General features: G+C 36.0%; 3 protein-coding genes across 10 annotated transcripts in view; all 3 read left to right on the forward strand.

The window, feature by feature from the left end:
- Nucleotides 1-2140, forward strand: part of PPFIBP1 (PPFIA binding protein 1) — a 164176-nt gene extending 162036 nt beyond the window's left edge. For all 8 annotated transcript variants that reach the window (XM_033117043.1, XM_033117044.1, XM_033117042.1 and 5 more), the window contains 2 exons: nt 75-140; nt 283-2140. In XM_033117043.1, the coding sequence (XP_032972934.1) occupies nt 75-140; nt 283-369 (153 nt within the window). In that variant the 3' untranslated portion in view covers nt 370-2140. The remainder of the gene's footprint in view (nt 1-74; nt 141-282) is intronic.
- Nucleotides 2141-2256: 116 nt separating this feature from the next.
- Nucleotides 2257-4952, forward strand: REP15 (RAB15 effector protein). The gene has a single exon (XM_033117047.1). It carries the CDS (start codon nt 2821-2823, stop codon nt 3529-3531), a length of 711 nt encoding a protein of 236 aa, XP_032972938.1. The 5' UTR covers nt 2257-2820; the 3' UTR covers nt 3532-4952.
- A 7176-nt stretch (nt 4953-12128) lies between these two features.
- MRPS35 (mitochondrial ribosomal protein S35) overlaps nt 12129-26986 on the forward strand; it is a 35329-nt gene continuing 20471 nt past the window's right edge. Inside the window, exons 1-4 of the mRNA XM_033118561.1 lie at nt 12129-12167; nt 13299-13466; nt 15329-15389; nt 23839-23978. Of these exons, the coding sequence (XP_032974452.1) occupies nt 13323-13466; nt 15329-15389; nt 23839-23978 (345 nt within the window). The 5' untranslated portion in view covers nt 12129-12167; nt 13299-13322. The remainder of the gene's footprint in view (nt 12168-13298; nt 13467-15328; nt 15390-23838; nt 23979-26986) is intronic.

Raw genomic sequence — 26986 nt, forward strand, 5'->3', positions numbered from 1 at the left:
CTTTTGTTCATTTTGCTGCGCTTTGCTTGAAATTGTGCAAATGAGTATGTCACGTTATGGTATGTTCTTTGCAGATGGAAGATTCAGAAGGGACAGTGAGGCAGATAGGTGCATTCTCTGAAGGCATCAACAACCTAACAGTAAGTTTGTAACATGAATCTGCAATCTTATTCTAAAAATATCTTTGAAAATAACCCTGAGGGACTGAATGGATAGTGGAGAATGTGTAGTTCTGAGCACTTGGCTCGCGGTGTGTGTGACTCCCATCTCCTTGTTTTCCAGCACATGTTAAAGGAAGATGACATGTTTAAAGATTTTGCGGCCCGTTCCCCCAGTGCCAGCATTACGGATGAAGACTCAAACGTTTGACCGTAGCACCGGGATGAGCATGAGAAGCCGTTGGTCCCTTTCCATTTTCTTTCTCAAACACACAGTATATACAATAAGCAATAGATTGTATATTGTTTATTGTTCCAACTTTTCCTCGTTTAAAAGTGGAAATGGAAAGCAGGGGAATATGTGCCTATTCTAAAGTTGCCACAGAAAGTGAGACACTGGTGAATGAGAGTATAATTGTTTTTCTTCTATTTAATGTAAAAATCTGTGATATATTATATTTAAAGTCTTGCATTTATTTTGAGTACTTTACCATAGTGTTTCCATTTACATTCACAGTACGGAAGATTTGGGAAGCAGTAACCCATATGTGGGTGATTCTGCCAGGTTGGTGTGACAGTACGGCAGCAATTAAAGCAGAACATGATATGCTTTCAAAATCAATATGTGGAATTTCTTTAAGCACTCTGTGTACCCACTAAATGCCAGCCACACCTCCACTTGCCTCTTACTGTCCTGTTTTTATATATTTTTCTAAATATGTGTATATATTCAGTACATAGAAAATAGAACTTTTATTTTGTGACAGAAGAAGGATGGTAAAAAGATCACATTGAAAAAAATACAGTGATCAAAATTTTCATTTATCAGCTGGTTCTTGGAGAAGTCAAGATGATCTTTCTCCACAGCTGAATTTTAATGATGTTGATCATTCAGACTAAATTAGTATATACGAAATAACCCTTCTTTGATGACATATCACAAAATTGTTGATTAGTTTTTTTAAGAATTTCAACCTTAATCTTGGATTCTTTTAACTCATAAGGAAGAACTCGAGGGACATTTAAATACTATTAATTTGAATGCATTCAAAAGCTCCCCGAAAATTTGTAGAAATAATTTTTGAAGAAACCAAACCCAAATGAAAACCTTTACAGTATTAAGTTTGTTATTCTTCTCTTTGCTAAATATATCATTACATCAAACTACTAACAGTCTGACTAATGATGTTAATTGTACATTTCTCAGGCCATTAATGAGTGGAATCTTTTTAAAAAGCGAAATAGTTCTCTGAAAATTTTGTCTCTATCAGAGTTCAGCAACTGAGGCTGCAAAATTAGTTGTATAATGGCTATATTGTAATGATAAAATGTAGTTCATGTGTTCCTGTAGCACAGGGCCCAAATATTCTTTATAAAGAAAATAGAAAGCTGCAGCAAAAACTGTGTTTATTATTTTTTAGGGGTATTAGAAAAAATATTCTGTTTTTATTTGGTACTACATCATTACTCATGATAGCCAACTGTGGTAAAGATGGGTTTTCACAAATTGGCATAGGGGTGGGCAGTTCAATATATGCCAGTGGACTTGCTTATAAACTGTATTTGAACGTCAGTGGTATGATCTTGCAAGTTATTAGCAAGTTACCAAGCTTTTCGTCAAGGAACCTGTAGTACTGAATTACTGTTTATTCATAACTAAAATAATTTGATCCTAATAATAATCTTTTGCTCCTTACCATTCATTATTTGGTAACTGTATTGGACTCTTACTGTATTTGTGTTTTATTTTAATGTGGATATATGTCACCACTTAAAAAATAATTTGTTATTCAAAACTGGTTAAAAATACCAGGAGACTGTTAGAGATGCCAAATATTCTTTATTCAGGACAATGTAACATAACTGATGATATGTGATAAGGTTAAAAATTTTTTGATGAAATATATTTTATTTACAAAATATTATACACTGTTGGTATTACCATATGAAAAGAAATAAAGTCAATGGATAATTGTCTCATATTTTTATTATTTACTTTATTTTCCTTGGTTCAGAATAACCAGTAGGCTTTATTTCTGATATAGAGAAAAAGAACACTAAACCTTTACAATTCACAAACTTCCATAAATGTGTTTGAGTTGGGGTTATAGCATATATCAAGTGATAGACATTTGAGGACTTTGTTTGAGAAACTGTTGTATGAAAGGAAACATGGGCAGCTGCACTGGGGGGATGAAGAATCATGGTAGAGAGGACCTTGGGGAAAAAAAGAGAGGTGATTTGCCTGCAAATTTGAAGAAGTCGTAGAAAGTGTATGCTCTTTAAAGAATTAAATACTCTTTTTAATTGAATTCACATTTGAAAAGAGGAAACATATCTTGGAAGAGATCACCAAATATTGAAAGTAGAGTGACTACAACTAGAGAAGAACAGATGTTTTTTTGTGAAAGTTACTATCTCTAACTTAATAAACCTGCAGGAATCTATATGAATACAGCACACCCCATTGGCAAACAGGGAGTCCTGTTTGTTTAGCTGTCCGTATATATGCTTAGCCACAACAAGTAAGCTGTAGAGCTAGAAAACCACGACTGCGTTAACAGATGTGACTTCACTGCAAGACTTTTACTCTGAGAAAGAAGTCCTGAATGAGGTTCACATATTTGAGATTGGGAAGCAGTATTGATTGGATGCAGAGAAAATGGGGCAAAAACCATCACAACAATTGGCTCTGAAGGACAGCGAAGAAGTTCTTAGTGTCTGTGAGGCTGTCAGTGGAGCTATGATCCACGCAGCTCGGAAACTGCAGGATTACCTTGGCTTTGCAGACCCTCTGAGCAATCTCTGCCCAGCTCCAAACACTTTAAATGAAATCTTCTTAATTCACTTCATCACCTTCTGCCAAGAAAAGGGAGTTACTGGGCGTCTCACCACCACCAAGATGACCAAGCACCAGGCCTCATTATTTGGGGCAGACTGGATTTGGACCTTTTGGGGATCCAATAAGCACATCAGGCTTCAGTTGGCTGTCCAGACTCTGCAGATGTCTTCTCTCCATCCTGTGGAATCTGAGCCTGGTGACCTCTCCAATCCAGAATCCAGGGCAGAAGAGTCTTCCCGGAAGAGAAGCAGATTTGATAAGCTGGAAGAATTCTGTAACTTGATAGGAGAGGATTGTCTGGGCCTCTTTATCATCTTTGGTGTACCAGGAAAGCCTAAAGACATTAGGGGAGTTGTCCTGGACAGTGTCAAAAGTGAGCCCGTGAGGGGCCATGTACCAGGAGGGCAGGCTGTGGCACAATTTATCCTGGAAACTGAAGATTGTGTCTCCATCAGAGAGCTGCTTGGAAACTGTCTGAGTAAGAAAGACGGGCTAAGAGAGGTGGGCAAGGTTTATATTAGCATCCTCTGAACTGGATATGTGTGTAAAATGAAAAGAAAAAGGTATTTTATTCTACTAAGCAGGCTCATCAACTTGTGAAAATGATCACCTGGGTCAAAACGTATTCGTGTTATGATTATGGAGAGGAAAAATACCCTCTCATATTGCGGGGGAAACTGATAATTTAGCTTAATCTTTCATTTATTTACTCAATAATAGATGAGGAAGGGGAGGATAATAGAGTCACCCTTAAAGTTTGATTTGCCAAAAAAAAGAAAAAGTCTTTGTTCGAAATAATAAGTCTGTTTCTTGAAAATGTAAAACGTGTTTTTATTGCTGTGGGTGTGAGATAGGTAGGGTGAGGAGGTGTGTAAAACTGTAAAACAGGTTTAATTATGTTTACAATATGAGTTTCAATTCAGAACTCCTAAGCAAAACCTTCCACTCTCCCAAACCTCTCTCCTTACTCATCCCAAATTGCTTCCTCTACACAGAGAGGACCCTGGTGGGATTCATTTTGTGATCTGCTTGCGTGTTAGAGACAGTGACTCATATAACAATCACTTGTAGTAATGATTAACATTTGTTTATCCTTTGCAACAAGGAAAGTATATTCACATACAAAAACCATCATTGCTTAAAAGCCTGGGTGGGATTGTAACAGTAGTGTTGGGGAGGAAAAATAATTTCCCCTCTACCCTTATAGAAGGTAGAAGCAAAAAATGCTTAAAAATGTAAAGGGAAGATAGATTCATTCACACATGATTGCTCTTACATTTTAGGTCCTGTTCTATGCCCTGCCAATCCAGCAGTAAAAAGAACAAAGTCCCTGTTCTTAGGGAGTTTCCCTCTTAATAACAGAAGACAAAATAAATATATGTGCCTATATTTAAAAGGTACATTTAAAATATATATCAGGGGTGCTGTAAAGAAAAATAAAACATGGGTAAGGGGGCAGAGTGAAGGAGGTGCTGTTTTATATGGGATAGTTAAGGCCTCAATGAGAAGCGGGCAGTTAACCAGAAATCTGAATGAAGAGAGAGTATCTGTGCAGATATCTGGAAGAGTGTTCTGGGCGTAGGGAACTGCAAATGTAAAGGGCTTGAAATGGGAGTGCATTTGATGTTTGAGGCACAGCAAAAGAGGCTGGTGTGGATGGAACAGTGAGCCAGAGGGAGAATGATAGGAGACGAGATCAGAGAAATGGCCGGCAAACAGATCAAGCAGGTCATACTTGAAAGGACTTTGGTTTTTATTGAGTGATATGGGGAGACAAATGCCTTGATTTCACTTACCCTTTGAAAAATCTCACTTGATTACTGGATGGAGCCTAGATTTCAGGGAGGAAAGAGTGGAAGCATAGCCTAGGAGGACAGGTAGGAGGCTGTTATAATAAACCAGATGAGAGAAAAGGGTGGTCTGGACCAAAGTTGCAGAGAAGGAGGGATAAAGAGGTCAAATTTAGGACTCATTGAAAGTAAAAACAGCATTTGCTGATGATTGGATGAAGGATATGAAATATATCACAATTAGAATTCCAAGCTTCTTAAATATTAAGAATATATGCAAAGGCAGAACTAAATTTATCTTTGACATTCCTTCATTCCAGGAAACCAAAAGATCAAGGAAAGCATTTAAGCCCTCTGCCTTCAGTAAGTGAACATGAATAGACACAGGAGATATCTCTTGAAGTTATTAAACCATAATTATTCCTACTTGGAATGTGCCTGGAAGGTTATAATCCCCTATTAATGTTTCCTTGGCATGTAGTGACCCTTGTCTGCAGCAATGCTGTATAGAGTACGCTATCAAGAAGGTGGTGTAGTGTAGTAGTAGTAAAAAGAGTATTTAAATTGGAATCAGATGTGGGTTTGAGTCTCAATGCTCTTAAGAGCAGAGTCTAGGCGCTTAACTCTTTGTTTTCTTATCTGTAAAATGGGAATGACTTCAACTTATTCAAAGGAGACAATGCTTGTGACAAAGTTTTCTATACTAAAGTGTAAGCTGACAAAAATTTTGAAGTCTATTACAAATTGTGAGTATTCATGTTATAAACAGCTGGATGTTATAAACAGCTGGATGATATAAATCAGACTTAACTAAATATTTTTAATTAAAATAAAAACAAAGCTTTTGCTGATTTAAAAAATAATTGTTTTCTTTCTTTTTAAAAAAATCTGCATTCTGGTGTAAAAATTCAAGTACAGAAATGTGAAAATTAAGTCTTCAGGAGTCTCACCTCCACCCCCATACCTATTCCTTCCAGTTTGCTGTTTACCCTTCCAGAACCTGTACTGTATATTAAACATATTTTACACAAATGGAGTTGTATGATTTATAAATGCCTTATAAGCTTAAAAACTTAACTAAATATATATATGTGCTAATAGACTTAACTATATATATATATACACACACACACATGTATATATATATGTATATATATACTAACAGATTTATAACCACTTACTTCTTTTTAAGGATGACATCAGTGGTTCTCAGTCCTGTTTGCATATTAGATTCACTTGTGGAACTTAAAAACAAAAACCAAAAAACACCAGTGCTCCAAACACACCTAGAGCAATTGATCAGCATCTCAGACGGAGGGGCCCTAAATGATTATTTTAATATCTCTTGAAGTAATTCTAAGGTTCAACCAGCATTTATACCCATGTGTCTAAGCACTAGTTGATGTTGTATGTATATACTGTAACATTTAACCTATACTGTTTTGATGGATATTTAGGTAGCAAAGTCCATTCACATACCTGGATATTTGCATATTGTCTATTTACCATGCTTGTGAATAACCATGTCTTGTTCACTCGTTTTTTATAAAGAAGTTTTGATTAAAAGTAGATCTCTGATAATCATTGGATTAATCCAGGAGTTAAGTAATAAACACCTATTATAAAAAGCCTTAATTAAAATTGTTCTATACAGTTTACATAATTTGTGGGGCCCAGTGCAAAATGAAAATATGGGGCCCTTTGTTCAAAATTTATTAAAAATTTCAAGGCAGGGAAAACAGAGCATTAAGCAAGTGTAGAGCTCTTCTAAGTGCAAGTCACATGCCCATGAAACCAGTTTGGTTTCTACAATATGTTGGGTTATTTGGTCATGAAGGCTGAAGAAAAGATTTTTATCATGAGTGATTGCACTTTAAGATCTTTTCCAATTGAAAAATTATGTAATTTTTAGTAACTCCTATGTATACGATAATACATGCTTCACTCTTTACACTGCATGAAACATATTGCTTGTTGATAGCATTACAAATGAGTTTTTAATATAGAATGAACTTTATTGTACTTGATGCCTGGGAAAACAATAAGAAGTATTTGTCTACTCTAATTCTTGTCATATCTATCCATTTTATTCTTAGGGAGACAATAAAACAAAAGACAGAAAGCATAGGAAGGTAGACAGAGGACCTAAGTCTCTTAATATCTTGCTCAGAAATTGAGAATTCTCTGAATATAACTAAATCTGTAAGATTTCAGACCTCTTTTGTCTCAAAATTTCTATGGTATAGGCCTTGCAACTTGATCATACTGAAATACAGAGGGTGCCAAAAAAAAATGCATACACATTTTAAGAAAGGAAAACAACTGTATTAAAGTTGTAATACTTGATATATTAATATACCAATAACAAAAGATGAATACAAGTTATGTGTTTATATTTTTTTGGCACTCCTGGTACACAAATTCAAGAAAGAAAAAGTGGCTGTTGTATTGATTCTGAGCTTAATTCCAATGGCCACCATTTATATTACACCTTCTGAAATATAACTCATTCTCAACAGTCCTGAGTAAGACATTGTTGTTCCTATTTTCCTTGAAATTGAAGCTCAGAGATATTAAGTAGACTTGCCTAAGATCACAAAGAAACAGAGCCTGGATTCAAACCCCATACTCATCTGACTAAAAGGCCATCCTTTTAATATTAAAAATAGAGGAAGGGGAGAAGACCATGTGAAGATGGAGGCAGAGATTGGAATGATGTGTCTACAAACCGAGGAATGCTGTGGATTGCAAACAACCAGCAGAAACTAGGAGAGAGTCATAAACAGATTCTCCCCTCAGAACTTCCAGAAGGAACTACTGCCAACACCTGGGTTTTAGACTTCTGTCCTCTAGAACTGTGAGAAAATAAATTCCTGTTGTTGCAAGTCACCCAGTTTGTGGTACTTTCTTACAACAGCCTTAGGAATCTAATACACCATACTTCTGCTTTGGAACAATATTGGGATGGTAAGAGGCCAGAAAAGATGAGAATGATGTATTCATCTCACATACTGGTGGATGCCCTTGGCACACTGAATGCTCACAAGTAGAATACTCAGGGACACCTGCAGTTCTGCTCTGCTGGTTGCATGCTTATCAAGTCAGTTTGTTCCCAGTTGTTCCTGTGATTATAATTTTGTACATTGATTAATATTATACATATTGGTTGACAAAATAGAGGATTTTATTAAGGGTTGTATGTATGTTACTTCATCCTAGGATAGAAAATAAGAGAGCTCATTAAAGAATGACCATTATTTTGTAGGTCCTAATAAGTACTTTTTGTAATTCTTACCTGATCTACACAAGAGCTAACCAAATCATTGAAAACAGTTACAGTCTATGTACACAGGGTGTTCATTCTGCACCAATATTGTCCCCAGAAGTTTGTCTATGTTAACCGCATTAGACTCACACAGCCTAGAAGTGGCCAAGCCAAGTTTTAAACTCAAGTAATCTTGACTCAAGTAGCCATCCTTTTTAACTACTATCGGATACTCCCTGTAGTTTTGGAGCATATCATGTGCACTAGCTGAATACTTTCTTTAATCCAAGGAAGTGTAGAAAACCAGCAATTGCTAAAGAGTAGGGCCCTAGGGTAAACTGCCTGACTCCAAGCCAAGGAGGTCCCACCCAGAGCACACGTGCCCTCTGGGAGCCACATTTTCCCCAACCCTTATGCTCATTATTTGCAATTGTCCTTGGACTGACTACGTCGATTTAAAAAAAAAAAAGTTGTTTTTGTTTCCTTTTCATTACTTTTTTTCTGTTTTGGGGGGGTGAATTTTGACTCGGGATCTGACTTCGCAGTCCCCCGTGTATCATGTTTCTACATCCTAGGGGCGGGGCAAGGCGGGGCGAGCCTGCGCGCTCGCGGCCTCAGCCCGGCCCCTTGACGCGGGACTGACTGCGCTTGTCCTCCCCGGCTTGCCGTCTTCGCAGCCATGGCGGCCGCCGCGTTGCCCTCGTGGGTCACCCTGCAGCCGGGGGCCAGGACCCTGCGTGCCTTCTCCACTGCCGTGTCTCCAGCTACTCTTACCCGGAAACCAGGCCCGCGTGAGTGTCTGCCGTGTCGCCTCCGGGCTTTGGGGAGGTGAGAGGGCGGAATATCGGACCCATTATGGCCACCGCGGTGGGGGAGCCAGCGTCGCCCGGGGGAGGCCGGTGCGTCCTCTACCCTCCTGTTGCTGGCGGAGTAGGAACAGCCGTGGATGTGGGTCCGTCCTCTGCGCGCGTGTCGCCCCATTTCTAGCCTCTGATTTCTGTTTCTGGGCCTGATGGGCGCCACGAGCTTGCTTCACTCCTCCCCCGTGGCCTGCGCTTTTTGGCGCTCCGTCCACCGGCTACTGACAGAGGGTCTCTGTCTGGTCACTGGTAATGTTTCTTCGGCAGTGTTGAACCACAGATTTTCTCGAACGTTAAGAGAAGTATACAGCTGTCCTAGAACAAACTGCAGCTCTGGATTCCAGGCGTAGCTATGCTACCAAATGGGATGACCTTCATCCATACAGGCAGTAGTATTAAGATGACCTTCACTCAAGAGAGGTTATAGGGATGCCTGATACCGTGCTTGCCTTAGAAGAGTCTAGTGAAGAAGACATTTGTTAACGCAGACCACGCAGTGTGAGGTGCTGTAGTGGAAGCGCGAATGGGGTACCGTGGGAGCATTGAGGAGCCCGCGAGAGTCAGGCAAAGCTCAGTTAAGGAGGGGGCATGTCCGGTCATTCACCAGGTACTGTCCGTGGTACCTTCTGTAATCTCTCTATTCTTGATACTACCGACAGCCCAGGCTAGGCCACCATGTCTCACGTCTACAGCATTTCCTTTACTGGTTCTTAATTCCTCTCTTGCTCTTCTACATTGAATTCTCACAACAGCCAGAGTGAAGCGTTCAAAAAGCAAATCTTATCACTCCCTTGTTTACAATCTACAAATGGTTTCTCATTGCTTTAAGATAAATGATAAATTCTTTAATGCATCATAGTGGCTCTTCATCTTCTTAACACTTGTCGCTTTAATTTTTCATTCATTTATTCATTTTACAAATACTTAACTCCTGTGTGCTAGGATAAAGCACAAGTCCTCCACCTCATGAAGTTTACACACTTTGGGGGATGTGAGACGATAAACAGGTAAACAGTGTTAGTACAATGTCAGGTAGTGATTAGTGCTATAAAGAAAAATCAAATAGGGTGTTGAGAGTGATGGATTAGAGGAAGAGTGGCTATAGGGTAGGATAAGACGGGTAGTCAGGAAAGGCCTCCTTTAGGAATTGGCATTTGAGCAGAGTCCAGAACTATGCTGAGACCAGGGGGAAGAGCATTGTTGGCACGGGGAACTGCAGGTGCAAAGGCCCAGAAGTGAGAATAAGTGAGAATAGGGCTGTCATCAAGGAAGAGGAAAAAGGTCTATGTGGCTGGAGTTAAGTGAGCAAAGAAGACAGTGTGGTAGTATAAGATATCAGAAAGATGAGAAATGGCCTGATCTGTAAAGGCTTATAGGTATTTGGGTTGGATTTATTATAAATTTGGGATCACATTGGAAGACTGAACAGGGAAGTGATATAATGTGATTTACACTTTTGAAAGATCACTAGATGCTGTGTGGAGAACTAACTGTAGGAGGAGGGTAAGACTGGAAGCAAGGAGACCAGTTTGGAAGCTCTTGTAGTAGTCCCATTGAGAAGATGCTGATTTGGATTGAGGTAATAGTGGAAAAAGTGGTGTGATTGGATTAAAGATATATTTTGAAGGTAAAGCTAACAGGACTTACTGATATGGGGCTTGAGGAAAAGTCTCAAGGAAGCATGTTAGATTTTTGTCCTGAGTAAATTGGATGAATGGCAATACCATTTTCAAGGATTGGGAAGACTGGAGGAAGAAAATCAAGAGCTCTGCCAATGATGTGTAATAGTTGAGATGCCTATTTAAATATCTCCAAATGCTTTCTCAGTGCTCTGTCTGTTGTCCTCCTAAGTTTCAGCCATACTGAACTTTACTTTGATTTTCTGTCTTCTCTTTCTCTAGAACACTTTTCTAACTTGCCTGTTCCAGGGCTACCTCCTGCTTATTTGTAAGGTTTTAGCTTAAAGTCAACTTCTTCAGGGAGATTTCCTCCAACTAATTGACTGGTTCAGTCCCCTACTATCTGTTGCCATTAATATTTATCGTTTATTTAAATTACTTGTTAAATAGTCGTCTTACTTCATAGACTTTATGTTGTGTGAGAGCAAGGACTGTGTTTCTCTTGTGCATTGCTGCCTTCCTAGTTTCTGGTACACAATACTATTCAAATAACTTTTGAATGAATAAAGGAATTACTACTGAGGGATGAATAAAAATTTGTCTGATGAAGAAATGAGATGGGTAGGGGGGAAGGGATGGAAGTTAGAAAGATGGAAGGGAAGCATGTTCCAGGCAGAGAACAGAAAGCTCAGAAAGACTAAAAGGCCTGGTACCGGAAGTTCAGTGCAGTTGTGGGTCCTTGTGAAGGGAGATGAAGCTAAAGATGTGAAGAATGTGATGTCAGGATCAGCGTGTGAAGAATCTTAGAGCTTCGCTAATGTCACTACTTTTTGGTCCTTAGTTTTCTTGGCTATGAATGACCTGTAAATAAGGATAGCAATAATATGTACAGTTTTTGTGAAAAGTAAGATTAAGTGAAGTAACGAAAAGCATTTAGCACAGTACTTAGCATGTGAAAGTGCTCAATGAATATAGTTGTTATTATCATTTTAGTATATAGCCAGACATTTATTGAGAGAGGCATATGATAATATTTTCAAAGGTATATACTGTATATAAGTAATCTGCCCTATTCTGTAGTTATGTGACTTATTAGGAATGGCTATTGATTTTTGTTACTGGTGGTGGTGTAGCATTGGCAGTTCTAATATACAATAGAGAAGGAAAAATTCAAGTGTATTTTTCTTTTATAGAACAGAATAATTCCAATATGAGCAAATATATTTATAATTAGAACATTTCAAACCATTTATCTTTAAAGACAAAATGTTTATTTCTAACTAGATATTTTAACTTGGGAAAGTGAGTTTACTTGACTATGAACCTTAAAATTTATTGAAAATATTTCTTTAGATGATGAGTTCATCTTATATTTAAATAACTATGGAATTCTTTTAACTATTTCTGACTTTTCATTTTCATTAAGATGGTTTTAGTCCCTGAGCTTACAGATAATGGATTATTGTTTTATTTTTTTGTTATTGAATACCTTAAATTGTGTTCAAATTATAGAATCATGATCAGTGCTGAACAATTAATTAACTCTGCGTTATAAAATTCTCTATAACTATTGTGCTGTCTTTTAGGTACAACAGAAAAAGCACCCAGATCTGACAGACCACTGAGAAGAAAGGTAAACAATTAATGTACTCTAACATAATATACTATTTTAATGGTTTCTGAAGTTCTCAAGTGAGACAGATAGTCACAATGAGGCAGAAGGGTGCTGCCCAAGAAGGATTCACAGGGGATGTTTACTTGGTGACTCCCACAGTCCTGATTCTAGTCTTTGACTGGGTCTTTGTCAGAACCCTGAGAATGGATCATTTTTGAGAGGTGGACTCACTGACATAATCCCAGGGAACAGTACAACCAGAATATAGAATTATTTTCCATGATGCTTTTAAGTCAGGAACCTGGAATGTATGCATTAATCTAACCAATTTGGTCCCACTCTGTGGGCATGTCGGTGGAGGAATCCAAATTATAAAGTTACTTGGAGAACATGGAGTCAGAACAAAGGCACATTACTTGGAAGTTAAATGCTATCAAATTATAATAGTCCAGAATAGTCATTTTCATAGGAATTTTACTGCTTCGGTACGTACACTACACTGGTTTTGATAATGCTTAGATGGGTGTTACTGAATTTTACCTCTTTAAACATGCTTTTGTATGCTGGCCATCCCCTTCTATTGAATATAGTAACACACACACACACACACACACACACACACGTATGTTAATATCTTTGACTAAGCTATCATGTAGCTATCCTTGGGCCTCGGGGATACATAATTTCTCGTTATGTATTTATTCAATTAGTTTAACTCTACTTATTTAAGTTCTTATTCTTTATTTTCTTTATTTCTTACTTCCTTTATTTCCAAATTCTCATTGTCACCTCATGTACTGACTTCCATCAAAGAAATTTTAAAAATTATTTCAAAATATATTGTTACTCCTTCATAAACAAAATGTAAAAAGTTTACTAAAAGTCTGAGTAAATAAATAAGATATGGCATTTTTAGTGAAGGAAATCTGCTACTAAAGGAATCTTTGCCAAAGGGATTGAAGAAACAGTGCAGAAATATTTAGGTAGGTTTAATGTGTTTTCATTCGACCAGCAGTAGCTTTGTGGGAGGTCAGATTTTTACATAGGTTGCAGTTTTGCTAGTATTTCTCTTAAATGCAGTTTTCTTTTGCTTTAAATTTAAAAAAACATGTTCATATTTAAAATGTTAAACTGTTTCACGTTTCTTAGGCACTGCCTCCTAGGACAGAGAAAATGGCTGTTGACCAGGACTGGCCTAGTGTTTACCCTGTTGCAGCGCCATTTAAACCCTCGGCAGTACCTCTTCCTGTTCGAATGGGTTATCCAGTAAAGAAAGGCGTGCCCATGGCAAAGGAGGGAAATCTAGAACTTTTAAAGGTAAGATAAGTTGTTGGTTCATTGGCTAAGACTTAAATAGAAATAAATGGTGATTCTCCTCCTACTCTTACCTCTGCCCACCTTCTACTTCAAGGTTGAATATATACCAGCTTACTGTATTTTAATTTAAATTTTTTCCCAGGTAATAATGGATGTTATATTTTGATTATCGATAATAAAGAAAAATAAAAGAATCATAGGCATTTAAGAATGTAATTAATTGGTCCTATGGCTTTCCTTTTGGCTTTTTCTTTTCTATCTTTTTCTGTATTGTATCTTTCAAATGAGATTAAGAAAAATGAAATAATCTCATCTGAGATTCAGAATTAGGGGGAGATGAAGGTTCCACTTTAAAAAGAGAGATTTTAAAATTTTCTGTCCAGAAAGGTAGAATATTATTTAATATTATTGTTATTGTCCTTAAACTTCTTTATTTCTTGAAGCAAAATAGGTCATATTAAATGCCTCACTTGGTAGCAGCTATAATGATTTATGAACTATAGGTTTTTAAAGAAAATATAAATATGCTTAGCCTGGGAATGCATATCTTAGATGGTTTCCTTTTACATACAACAGAATTATCAATGAACTGTATTTGCCATTAAATGAGAGTCTTCCTGAAAAACAGAAAAATTTGCTGAAAGGTGATGGTAAAAAATTAGATGGTAACATGGAGAAGAGGTTGTATGCCTCCGGAGAATAAGGTAAATGAAATTTGGAAATGGGAACATTTCAAGAGAAATAAGAAAACATTGCGGAAACTAATTGTTTTCCAAATGAAAGAGAAGTGAACTTATTTTAAAGGAAACGTTTTTGGAAAATATCACTGTGTGAGAGAGAGTAGCAATATATTTGTAATAATGCTAATGGTGGTGAATGGTATTTTAATAAACACAAAAATCTAAACATTTAATGCATGCCACCCCTTTTAAGAATCACCTATATTCTTAGTCCAATAATGTGGTCTGTTCATTCCTAGTGAATGTCATTGGGTAAGCTAATACATGCAAAGTGTGTAGGACAGTGCCTATATAAATGTTATATAACCAATTAGCTGTTATTTTTTTCTTTTATGATTTTAAGATTATGTCTTGTTTCAAAATAAAAGTATGGAAAAATTAAGCCACCCACCCTATAATTCCAATTTTCAGTGCCTATTTTCTCTTGATTACAATAAACACTTTTTGTCCAACATTTAAGACCAGTTACAGCGTTTGTAGTAACTTTCTACTTGTTCCAATTTTCCTTCAGAATGAGTCTATTTTAACTAAATTTTCTCTTCAGATGCTTAATATTATTTAAGAAATATGTGAGTAAATGTTAATTATTTGAGGTATCAAATCTCAGACCTTTCCTAAACTTCCATTTGCCCTATGAACGATGAGGCCGCCTCTTAATGTGTCATCCTAAATGTATTCCCAACTTCATTAAACTGTTCAGTTAAGATATGCTAGCTTCACATATTCATTCAATGGTGAATGTCTACTAAGTACCAAGTGGAAAAAGTATCACCATGCTATGTATTTCAGGGGAATTAGGAAAATTAAACAGTGATCTGTGTCTTTAAGTGCTTTCAGTTTTTATAAGGGAAATACATACATCTCTAGATTCATGGCAGGAAGAATACTATAAAGATGACGTTTATTTTTTTTCCAACATCATTGTCACCTTAAGGTACTTGGTACAAAATATATATTGCAAGGAATTCATAACACCTGTCACATAAAATTAACATTGTAAAAATTGCCTGATTTTATTTATGATAAGGTTTGTTGAGCCTTGATTTAATTTTATGAGAAAATTGTCTTTTTCATGTTTTTAAGATATTTGGCTAATTTATCCTTTAAATTTTGCTGCTTTAGGTCCCCAATTTTCTGCATTTGACGCCTGTAGCAATTAAAAGGCACTGTGAAGCTCTTAGAGGTAAGTGGCTATTTTGTTACATAAACTTAATATTATGTTGAACTTTAAGAATCTCATTTCTGGTGATAATGGAGACAATTTACCAAGAGGATATAACATTTGTAAATATGTACACAACATAGGGGCACCTAAATGTATATATTGCAATGTTAACAGAACTGACGGGAGAAGTAGACAGTGATGTAATAATAGTAGGGGACTTCACTAGCCCTTTTTCAACAATGGATATATTGTCTAGACATAAGAAAATAAGGAAACACTGGACTTAAAGTGCACGTTAGACCAAATGGACTTACTACGTGTTTACAGAACATTCCATCCAACAGTAGCACAAGACACATTATTTTCAAGCACTCCTGGAAAACTCTCCAGAATATATTATATGTTAGGTCACAAAACAAGTCATAATAAATTTAAGATTGAAATCATATCAAGCATCTTCTCTGATCACTATGGTATGAAACTAGAAATTACAAGAACAAAAGGGGAAAATTCAGAATATTTAATCAAATAATGTGCCCTTGAACAACCAATGGGTCAAAGAAGAAATCAAAAGAGAAAAAAATAATCTTGAGACAGCTGAAAATGAAAATATAACACCAAAATTTATGGAATCCAGCAAAAGCAGATCTAAGAGGGAAGTTCATAGTGATAAATGCATTAGGAAACAAGAAAGATCTCCAATAACCTAACTTCAGACCTCAAGGAACTAGAAAAAGAAAAACAAACTAAGACCAAAGTTAGTAAATTAGTAGAAGGAAGGAAATAACAAAGATCAGAGTGGAAATAAATGAAAAAGAGACTAAAAAGATAATAGACTCAATACCAAAAAAACAATCCAATTAAAAAATGGACAGAGGACCTCAATAGTTTTTTCTCCAAAGAGGACATGCAGATGGCCAATAGAAAAGATGCTCATGTCACTAATCATCAGAGAAATGGAAATTAAAATCACAATGAGATATCACCTCCCTCCTGTCAGAATGACTGTCATTAATAAATCAACAAATAGCAAGTGTTGGGATAGATGCAGAAATCCCACCTGCACTGTTGGTGGGATTGCAAATTGGTGCAGCCTCTATGGAAAACGGTTTGGAGGTTCCCCCCAAAAGTAAAAGTAGGATTAACTCACAATCCAGTAATTCCACTCCTGGGTATTTATCCAGAGAAATCCAAAACACTAATTCAAAAAGGTATATGCATCCCTATGTTCATTGCAGCAATATTAACCATAGCCAAGATACGGAAGCAACCCAAGTGCCCATTAATAGACAGTTGGTTCAGGAAATTGTGGTACTTACATTCAATAGAATATTACTCAGCCTTAAAAAAGAATGAAATCTTACCATTTGCGACAAACCTAGAGGACATTATACTAAATGAAATAAGTAGACTGAGAAAGACAAATACCATATGCTCTCACTTACATGTGGAATCTAAAGAACAGAATAAATGAATGAACAAAACAGAAACAGACTCACACAGAGAACAAGCATAGTTGCCAGGGAAGAGGGTCTGGGGAACTGGATGAAAAAGTTGAAAGGGTTAAGAAATATAAATTGGGGGGCGGCGGGTTGGCTCAGTTGGTTAAAGTACAGTGCTCATAACACCAAGGTTGCTGGTTCAATTCCCATATGGGCCAGTGAGCTGCGCCCTCCACAACTAGATTGAAAACAACGACTTGACTATAGGAGCTGATGGGTCCTAGAAAAAGTTTCCCAGTATTCCCCAATAAAAAATTAAAGTATGTATATATATAAATTGGTCGTTACAGAATAGTCACGGGGATGTAAAGTACAGCATCGAGAAGGTAGTCAGTAATGTTGCAATAACTGTATAGTGCCAGGTTGGTACCAGACTAATTGGGGGGTCACTGCATAAATTATATAAATGTCCAACTACTATGCTATATACCTGAAACTAATATAAAATAATATTGAATGTCAACTGTAACTGAAAAAAATAATTTTTTAAAAAGGAAATACAAAAGATCAATGAAACTAAGAGCTGTTTTTTTAAAAATATAAACAAAATACACAAACATTTATTTGGACTTACCAAAAAGAAAAGAGAAACCTCAAATAAATACAGTTATAAATGAAAGTGGGGACAATACAGTTACTACCATAGGAATACAGAGGGTCATTAGAGACTACTGTGAAACATTATATGCCAAGAAATAGGAAAACTTAGAAGAAATGTATACATTCCTAGAAACATAGAGTCTACCAAGAGTGAATCATGAAGAAATAGAAAATCTGAACAGATGATTACTAGTAAGGAGATTGAGAAATCAAAAACCTGACAAAGGAAAGTCTAGTATCTGATGGCTTCACTTGTAAATTCTATTAAACATTTAAGGAAGAATACCAGTTCTTCTCAAACTCGTCCAAGAAATGAAGAGGAGGGAACACTTTCAAGCTCACTTTACAAGGCCAGCATTACTCTGATACCAAAGCCAGACAAGGACACTACAAGAAAAGAAAATTAGAAGCCAGTATCCCTGATGAACATAGATGCAGAAATCCTCAACAAAATATTAATGCACCAAATTCAATAGTACATTCAAAATATCTCACACCATGATTAAGTGGGATTTATTCCAGGAATGCAAGGATGGTTCAACATCTGCAAATCATTGTGATACACCATATTAACAAAATGAAGGCTAAAAATCATATAATTATTTCAGTAGATGCAAAAAAAGCACTTGACAAAATTCAACGTTCTTTCATGAAAAAAACAAACTGTACAGAGTGAACATACCTCAACATAATAAAGGCCATATATGATAAAACCACGACTAGTATACTCATGGTGAAAAGCTGAAAGCTTTTTTTTCTAAGATCAGGACAAGCCACTTTTACTCAACATAGTACTAGTTCCTAGCCAGAAGTTAGGCAAGAAAAAGAAATAAAAACCATCCAAATCAGAAAAGAAGTAAAATCGTCTCTTATTTGCAGATGACATGATATTATACATAGAAAACCCTAAAGACTTTACCAAAAAATTGTTAGAACTAATAAACAAATTCAGTAAATTTGCAGGATACACACTCAATATACAAAATCAGTTGTGTTCCTACATACTTAAAATGATCTATCAGAAAGATAAATTAAGAAAGCAATCTCATTTACAGTTGCATCAAAAAGAATAAAATACTTAGGGATAAATTTAATCAAGCTGGTGAAAGATCTAAACACTGAAAACTCAATAAAAAATTGATGAAAGAAAGTAAAGAAGACATAAGTGGAAAATATTCTCTGCTCATGTCTTAGAAGAATTAATATTGATAAAGTGTCCATACTACCCAAAGCCCCCTATAGATTCCCTGCAATCCCTATCAAAATGCTGATGGCATTTTTTTTACAGAAATAGAAAAAAAAATCCTAAAATTTGTATGGAACTAGAAAAGACCCTGAATAGCCAAAGCAATCTTAAGAAGAACAAAGTTGGAGGCATCAACTTCCTGATTTCAAATTATATCACAAGTTATAGTAATCAAAACAGTATGGCGTTGACATAAAAACACCCATAGATCAATGGAACCTCTGGAGCTTCTGAGTAAAGAGCTCAGAAATACACCCACACATATATGGTCCATTAATTTATGACAAAGAAGCCAAAAGTATACCATGGGGAAGGGATGGTCTCTTTAGTAAATAATGTTGGGAAGACTGGACGGCCAAAAGAATGAAACTGGGCCCACATCTTAAACCTAACACAAAAGTCAACTCAAAATGAATTAAACACTTGATTGTATCACCTGAAACTGTAAACTCCTAGCAGAAAACGTAGAGAAAAATCTCCTTGACACTGGTCTTGGTAATGATGTTTTGGATTTGACACACAAAGCAAAGGCAAAAGCAAAAATAAACAAGTGGGACTACATCAAACTAAAAAGCTTCTGCACAGCAAAGGAAACCATCAACAAAATGAAAAGGCAGCCTGTGGAAATGGGAGAAAATACTTACAACTCATATATCTGATGAGGTGTTAATATCCAAAATATGTAATTAACTCATACAACTCAATAGCAAAAAAAAGAAACCCAAGTCATCCAATTTAAAAATTGGCAGATGAACTGAATAGAGTGGACATTTTTTCCAAAGAAGACATACAAAAGGACAACAAGTTAATTAGTTTAACGTCACTAATCAGGGAAATGCAAATCAAAACATGAGATATCTGTCACCTTACACATGTTAGAATGGCTGTCAGCAAAAAGACAAGAAATAACAAGTGTTGGCCAGGATGTAGAGGAAAGGGAACTCTTTGCATTGTTGGTGGTAACTTGGTGCAGCCACTATGGAAAACTGTATGGAGGTTCCTCAAGAAATTAAAAATAGAGTTATCAGATGATCCAGCAATCTCACCTTTGGGTATTTCTCCGAAGGAAATGAAATCACTATGTTGAAGAGATATTCATTGCAGCATTATTCAAAGTGACCAAGATACGAAAACAACCTAAGTGCCTGTCAACAGCTGAATGGATAAAGAATAAGTTGTATATATATAAAATGGAATATTATTCAGCCGTGAGAAAGAGGTGAATCCTGCCATTTGCAACAGCATGGATGGACTTTGAGGGCAGTATGGTAAATGAAATAAGTCAGACAGAGAGAGACAAATACTGCATGATATTATGTCTATATGTCTAAAAAAGTTGAACTCATATAAACAGACTAGAATGGTGGTTACCAAGGGCTGGGAGGTAGGGGGTAAAGGGAGATGTTGATCAAAGGGTGCAATCTTCCAGTTATAAGATGAGTAAGTTTTGGGGATCTAATGTACAGCATGGTGGTCTATAGTTAATAATATTGTATTATATACCTGAAACTTGCTAATAGAGGAGATCTCAAATGTTCTCACCACAAAAAAGAAATGGTAATTATATGATGTGATACAGGTGTTAGCTAAGCTATGGTGATAATCATATTGCAATATTTAAGTATCAAATCCACCTATACACCTTAAACGTACACAATGTTATATGTCTATTAGATTTCAGTAACACGGAAAAAAAAAATCTCATTTCTAATATGCTATATAGCTTTACATTCTGAATGATTGCTGGTTTCTCCTGTTTTTAAGGATTTTTAAGTTGTTTTCAGTAAATTGTCTGATGTCAAATCTGCAAATTTCTTTTCTTTTTTGCAAACTACTCTATAAGGTGCTATGAATAATAAATAGAATCATAATTTTTGTTGAAGTTGGTTCATCGAATGATGAACCAGAAATGATGAAGTATAGAAAGCACATACGTAAAAAGACCAAAGAAAATGTTTTATAATATTGCCAATAGATTGCGAATCAGTATGATTTAAACTGAAGATAGTGTAGAAGCATGCTGAGTACCTGAACAGTCAGTCAGTGTGATCAGTAATGGTGTACTTTCCAGAGAAGAGTTTATCTTGAAGAAATTATTTAAAATTTTAAAGAAAATTGAAGAGAGATATACATGTGGTAACATCAAATCATAGAAGAGCTGGTGTTGCAAGGCAGTAGTCTCATGCTTCTGTTTTCCCACCCTGGCCTCTCTTTCTAGAAGTGTTGTCTTTTGTCATTATTTTGGCCTGGTAATAACTTCCAGAGAGTATATTTTATGTATGTATAATCACCTGAATATGATTATACTTCCAGTTCTGGATTCATTGATTTTGAACAACAGCTATAGATTCCTCGATACAAACACAGATTTCACTCATGTTCCTAGTTTTCCTTCCCACATGCATGGAGATAAAGGCAAAAAATAGCTGTTTTGTTCATCATTTTATGTGTTTTCATAATATGTACCTATTCCAATTTTCTGATCTCATTTGCATTGTACTATATCTAGAATAAGCAAATTTGAATTGTTTTAGGTTCACAGCTATGAGTGATTGAATATGTAGTTTAATTCAAGAGTTAGTACCTTTAAATGCAGTCTGAAATTCCTGCTGATTTAAAGGTGATGGATAAATGCTTAGGATGCTTAAGGCCTTTCAGGAAAGAAAAAGAAATCTAGAAACACTTCACCAGTAGGCTGATTATGTTTGAAGGAGAAGTAAGCATAGTGAACATGATTATGATGAAATTTTCGCTTTTGGGAGGGTCTTTCATTTAAAAATATAAGGAAAAAGGTACAAAGGTCTTAAAAAGTAGGAATAAGTATCTTAACTCTTGAAATAAGAGAATAAAATATTTCTTCTATCTCCTTTCGTTTATGTGGTCTTCTGTTTTGAAACATTAGGGTGCTTTTCTATCCCTTTAGATTATCCGTTTCTGTATTCATTAGTGCCTGGTGTTTGACACTGATCACTGCTACAGATTTGTGCCCATTTGGCACAAATCATGTGTCACTTTTTGATTCTTTGCAAAGCCAGTTGACAAATGCATTACACTTATAAATTCCATTTTTTCCCCTTTTTTAAACATTATTTTAAAATGTGCATTTGAAATCTAGAAACAAATGAGATATTTCTAAAATACTTCCTAATGTCTAAATGAAAGGCTTTCCATAGCACATTCAGAAGAGTAGCATTGTATTTTTCATTGTTTAAGTGAGTGTTTTAATCTTCCTTCCTTAATTTTGCCTTTAAACTTCTGCCAGCTTCTGGATTTAGATTGTGTCTTCCAAATAATTCAAAGGCTTTTCAAATATTTTTTCAGTTTTCTCTCAAAGTAGGTCAGTTTAGATTTTATATCTAACTTGCAAATGGAAAATATGAAGCACAGGAAAGTTAGGTAATTTACCAAAATTTTAATAATCAGTGGCAGAATTTAAGTAAAAACCAAGGTCTTCTGAAGTCTAGTCATTGCTCTGCCTATCAGATGAATAAAGGCTAATTAGGGGTCTATTAGGTACTTTCCAGTTGGCTGTATTTTTTTAAACATGTAATCAGGTCATTTACTATAAAAGCTGTAATTATCATCTAGTGATTGAAATGACTTATTGAAAGGTTTTAGAAAAAAGATTCTTTTCAAGTCCAGGAACTCATTTCCCCAAACTGTCCCTCTTATAAAAAATTCCCCGAACTGTCCCTCTTATAAAAGTGTTGTATCTTCTATGGCAGGATGCTGGAATTAATCCATGATAGGAATGAAATTACTTCAATAATCTTGCTCTGTTAATTTTATTTAAATGTTAAAATGTTCTTAATTGCAAAGATGCTTCTTTCCCCTCAGAGTTTCTGAGTATTGAACATTTAAACAGGGTGTTTAGGGAATTGTGTGAGCTATATACATTTAACCTAAGTGGGAGCTAAATATAGTATGTGCTAGAAGAAAGTTGTGAACTGGGGCCAAAAGGTATTGGCCAAGTATCTTTTACCGTCCCCTGGATCTTCACCTAGAAGAGCTCCCATGTCTGCCTGTGATTATGACCAGACTCTCCTGCAGTCCTGCTTTTTTGGAGAAAGCACAGATCCATGAGGTCTAATATGTTTGACCTAAGAAACCAAATACTTTTAGCTCTTCTTAGAATTAGGCTATGGTAGGAATGAGGTTTTCATTGAGGGGAACTTGATACTGGCAGAAGTTTTCATCCAAAGCTGAGAGCCCTGTACTACACTAACTTGATAGGAATAGAGCAAAATGAAATCAGCTACCTACCTGTGGCGTCCCCTCAGTACTGATAGCTGTGGGAGGCTGGGAGCTATCTCTTCTAGGCCCCCCCCTCCTCCCACCAGCCCCACTGAGGCCCGAGTTTATACCTCTGTGCTATGGAGATAGACAGTGGGCCATGTTCCCAGTGCTTAGAACGTCCTGTTGTGGCCCAGGTTTCAGACCCAGTCCCACTTCCTCTCTGCTAGCTTCTTGCCTGAATATGAGGACAAGTCTGTTCCTGTTTCCGTTTAGCCTCAGTGGCTCAGAAGTCACATAGAAGAAACATGAGTTACTGTCAGGATCTGTTTAAGGTTGACCTCGGCTTTTGTACGTGTTTCAGCTTGCAGCCCTATTCAACTCAATTTCTGAAGGAATGTTGACCACATCTTAGTTTTCTCTTAGAGCTTCTTCAGAGCTTCTTTCAATTCCCTTCAGCTAATCTTTAGTAATCTTCATTTGGGAATGAATTAATATTATGCGTTGCCTTTTCAAAAACAATAATGTTCTGGGCATTAGGAACTGTGCTTTTATTTGGTGAGGAGGAATAAAACTGTCCCATAACAGGTATGTGTGCAAAGCTATCATAAGCTTCCATCAAGTCACACTTCCCTTCTAACTGAACATATTGTTCCCCACCAAACAGGAACTACTCGTATGATGCCCGTTATTAAATTCCCTAATAGGATTCACCTAAGAAGAAAAGGGGTGAGGATTGATGATATGTCCATAAAGTACAGAATAGAATCTGTTCTTCCATTTCATGTTACGTGAGAGTGAGCTCAATAATTTGATTTTGTCTGGTAACATACAATAAGAATTTACTTGGAAAACTGTAATTGAGACAATTTTTTTTAATTCTCAGATTTCTGCACTGAGTGGCCAGCTGCACTAGACAGTGATGAGAAATGCGAGAAGCATTTTCCAATTGAAATTGACACAGCTGATTATGTTTCGTCAGGACCTTCTATTCGAAACCCCAAAGCACGAGTAGTAACCTTAAGGGTAAGAGATTTAAAACAATCAAAAAAAGAATTATGATAATACGTTGTTTAAAAATAGCGTTTTGTATGTATTATAAAACTGATTGCATATTTATTAGAGAACATTTGGACAATATGAAAGTATTTTAAAGTATAAAATAAAATTGCCTATAATTCCACTACTCATAAATAACCACTATTGACTTAGTATATACGCAGTCAGCCTCGTGTATATTAATGGGATGATACTATATTTGATTAGTTATCTGTTCTTTCCCATTTAGTAATGTGAATTTAAAATTTCCCAATGATGCTAAACATTTTTTAATGTTATTTCTAATGGCTTCACGGAATAAGCATATAAAAACGAAGGTCTGTTGTGTGCCAAGACAGTGTTTGAGACTGGGGGAGTGTGGTGTTGATCAATCAGAAGTGGTCCTTCTTCTGAGACTGAAGTGGGAGATACAAACAAATAATGTCATAAGATAGATCTGTCATAATATATTTCAGTTATCCATATTATAGGACCTTTAGGCTTTCTAACAGTTTTCTTTATAGGAAAAATGTAATGAGTATCCTTAATGATTAATAATTGCATATATTCCTAATTATATACCTAGGATAACTTCCTCAAAGGAGAACTGTCAGGTCAAAGGATGTATTAATAGATCTTTTCAAGTTTTTTGATATATACTGTAAAAGTTTTTTTATTATATATTGTACATTTCTGCAGGAAATGTAACAAATACAACACCAGCAAATTGTGAAAAAGCCTGTTTTCCTGTACCTCACCAACCTAGGTATTACTATTCCCTATCAATTTGATAGGTAAAAAATATATCCTGTTTTTAAAATTTGTGCCTTTGAATTCTAATGAAGGTGAGCATTTATTTCTTTGCAAAATGCTTCTTTTTTTTTTTTTTTGGTCTTTTGCCCATTTTGATGGTGTATTGCTTTCTTACATACTTATTTTTTCTTTTTAATAACAGCTTTATTGAGATATAAATCATATACTATAGAATTCACCCTTTTAAAGTATATTAGTGGTGTTTAGTATATTGAGATTTGTGCAACTGTCACCACTGCCTAACTTCAGAAATTTTTATCACCATAAAAAGAAATCCCATACCCATTATCAGACACTCACGCTTCTCCCCCCTCTTCCCTACCCCCAAGCTCCTGTCAGGTACTGATTTACTTTCTGTCTTTGTAGATTTTCCAATTTGTTTCTTTTGCATGTGGATAGTCATCTGTGTCAGAACATTTGTTGAAAAGATTATTCTTTCCTCACTGAATTATCTTGGCACCCTTGTCAAAAATGATGTAGTTAATTTTTAACTTTTCAAATGGCTACTTGACTATATTCTGTTTTTCACCTTTTATAATGAAAAATTTCAGATATATGGAGAAGTAGAGAGTAGTGTAATAAACACACAGCACCTTAATTTAGTAGTTAATATTTTGATAAATTTAAAATATTGACTGCCTCATACACTTACGTGTGTGTGTGTGTGTGTGTGGTTTTGGTTTAAGTGTTTGTTTTAAAATGACTAATATCTGATATTTCACACTAAAATATTTTAGTGTGTTATCTCTAAAAATGAAGCAGATTTTGTTACATAATTCCAATGTAATAGGCAGCTAGCAAAAGTTTTAGTAATTCCTTAATATGGTCTAAAATAACTACTCCACACTCAAATTTCCTGAATTGCATCACCAAAATGTTTTTTAAAATAGCTTTTGTTTAAACCAGAATCCAGTCAAAGATGATTTCATTTGCTTGTAATGTTTCCTATGTCTTTTAAAATCTAGCACAGTAGAGGACCTTACTACTCCTCTTTCTACCGCCTCTCCTCCAATGATGTAGGCTTGTCAAAGAGACAGGTATTTTATCGTATAGCATTTCCTACCTTCTTAGTTTATCTGAACGCATCCTGATGTTCTTTACCTTATTTCTCTGTCTCCTGTATTTTATATAAAGTGGAAGTTAGATTTAAGGAGCTGATTAGATTGCAGTGAAATATTTTGATAGGGACACTTTACAGATGTTGCTATGTATTTTATATTGCACTACATGAGAAGACACCTGAAGTTTGGTTGCCTCATTAGTATGCTGAGGTTGATCACTTGGTTAAGAGGCTGACAACCTGGTCTTGCCATTGTGAAGTTTACCTGTTGTTGTTTTTTGCTTTCCCCTTGAACAGGTAATCTATAGGTGGATATATAAAGTTTTTTTTGAATGATGGTCTCCCACTTATTTATTTGTTTGTTTGTTTGGTTTTATTGGGGAATATTGGGGAACAGTATGTTTCTCCAGGGCCCATCAGCTCCCAGTCACTGTCTTTCAATCTAGTTGTGGAGGGCGCAGCTTCCAGTTGCCATTTTGAATCTTAGTTGCAAGGGGAATTGAACTAACAACCTTGTTTTCGCGCTCTAACTGAGCCATCCGGCCGCCGCTCTGGCAGCTCAGTGGCAGCTTGTTGTCTTCAATCTAGTTGTGGAGGGCACAGCTCACTGGCCCATGTGGGAATCGAACTGGCAACCCTGTTGTTCAGAGCTCATGTTCTAACCAACTGAGCCATCCGGCCATCCCTTCAGTAAGTTTTGATCAACTGAAGTCATCATTCTCTTGAATGTTTAAAATATATCCTAATTTTGGCCTGTGGGGACGTTTTTAGGTTGGTTCCTATGTCCTTTTTTACAATCTCATTAGCACTGGAAAATTTCATTGCTTTCTGGCCCAACAAGATGGCCCAGGGTCACTTTATGTATTTCTTTCCCAGACCTGGAATTAGCTATTTCTCCAAGGAGCTCAGATACTTTTAGTGGACATTGTTCTTTAGAGACCGATATCTGGACGCTAGGACTTCTCAGTTGATTCTTTTGGAGATTGCTCAGGAAATAAATGATAAATAATGATATTTTGAATTCTCTTTTTCTAATATCTGTTGCCTGATGCTTCTTTTTGTCTTTTGCATTAGATAAAATTTCTAAAATAATGTTTATGTAGTCCCTTATGCTGTTCTCTAC

The sequence above is a fragment of the Rhinolophus ferrumequinum genome, chromosome 10 (genome assembly GCF_004115265.2).
Source record: "Rhinolophus ferrumequinum isolate MPI-CBG mRhiFer1 chromosome 10, mRhiFer1_v1.p, whole genome shotgun sequence".
In the NCBI taxonomy this organism is placed as follows: Eukaryota; Metazoa; Chordata; class Mammalia; order Chiroptera; family Rhinolophidae; genus Rhinolophus; species Rhinolophus ferrumequinum.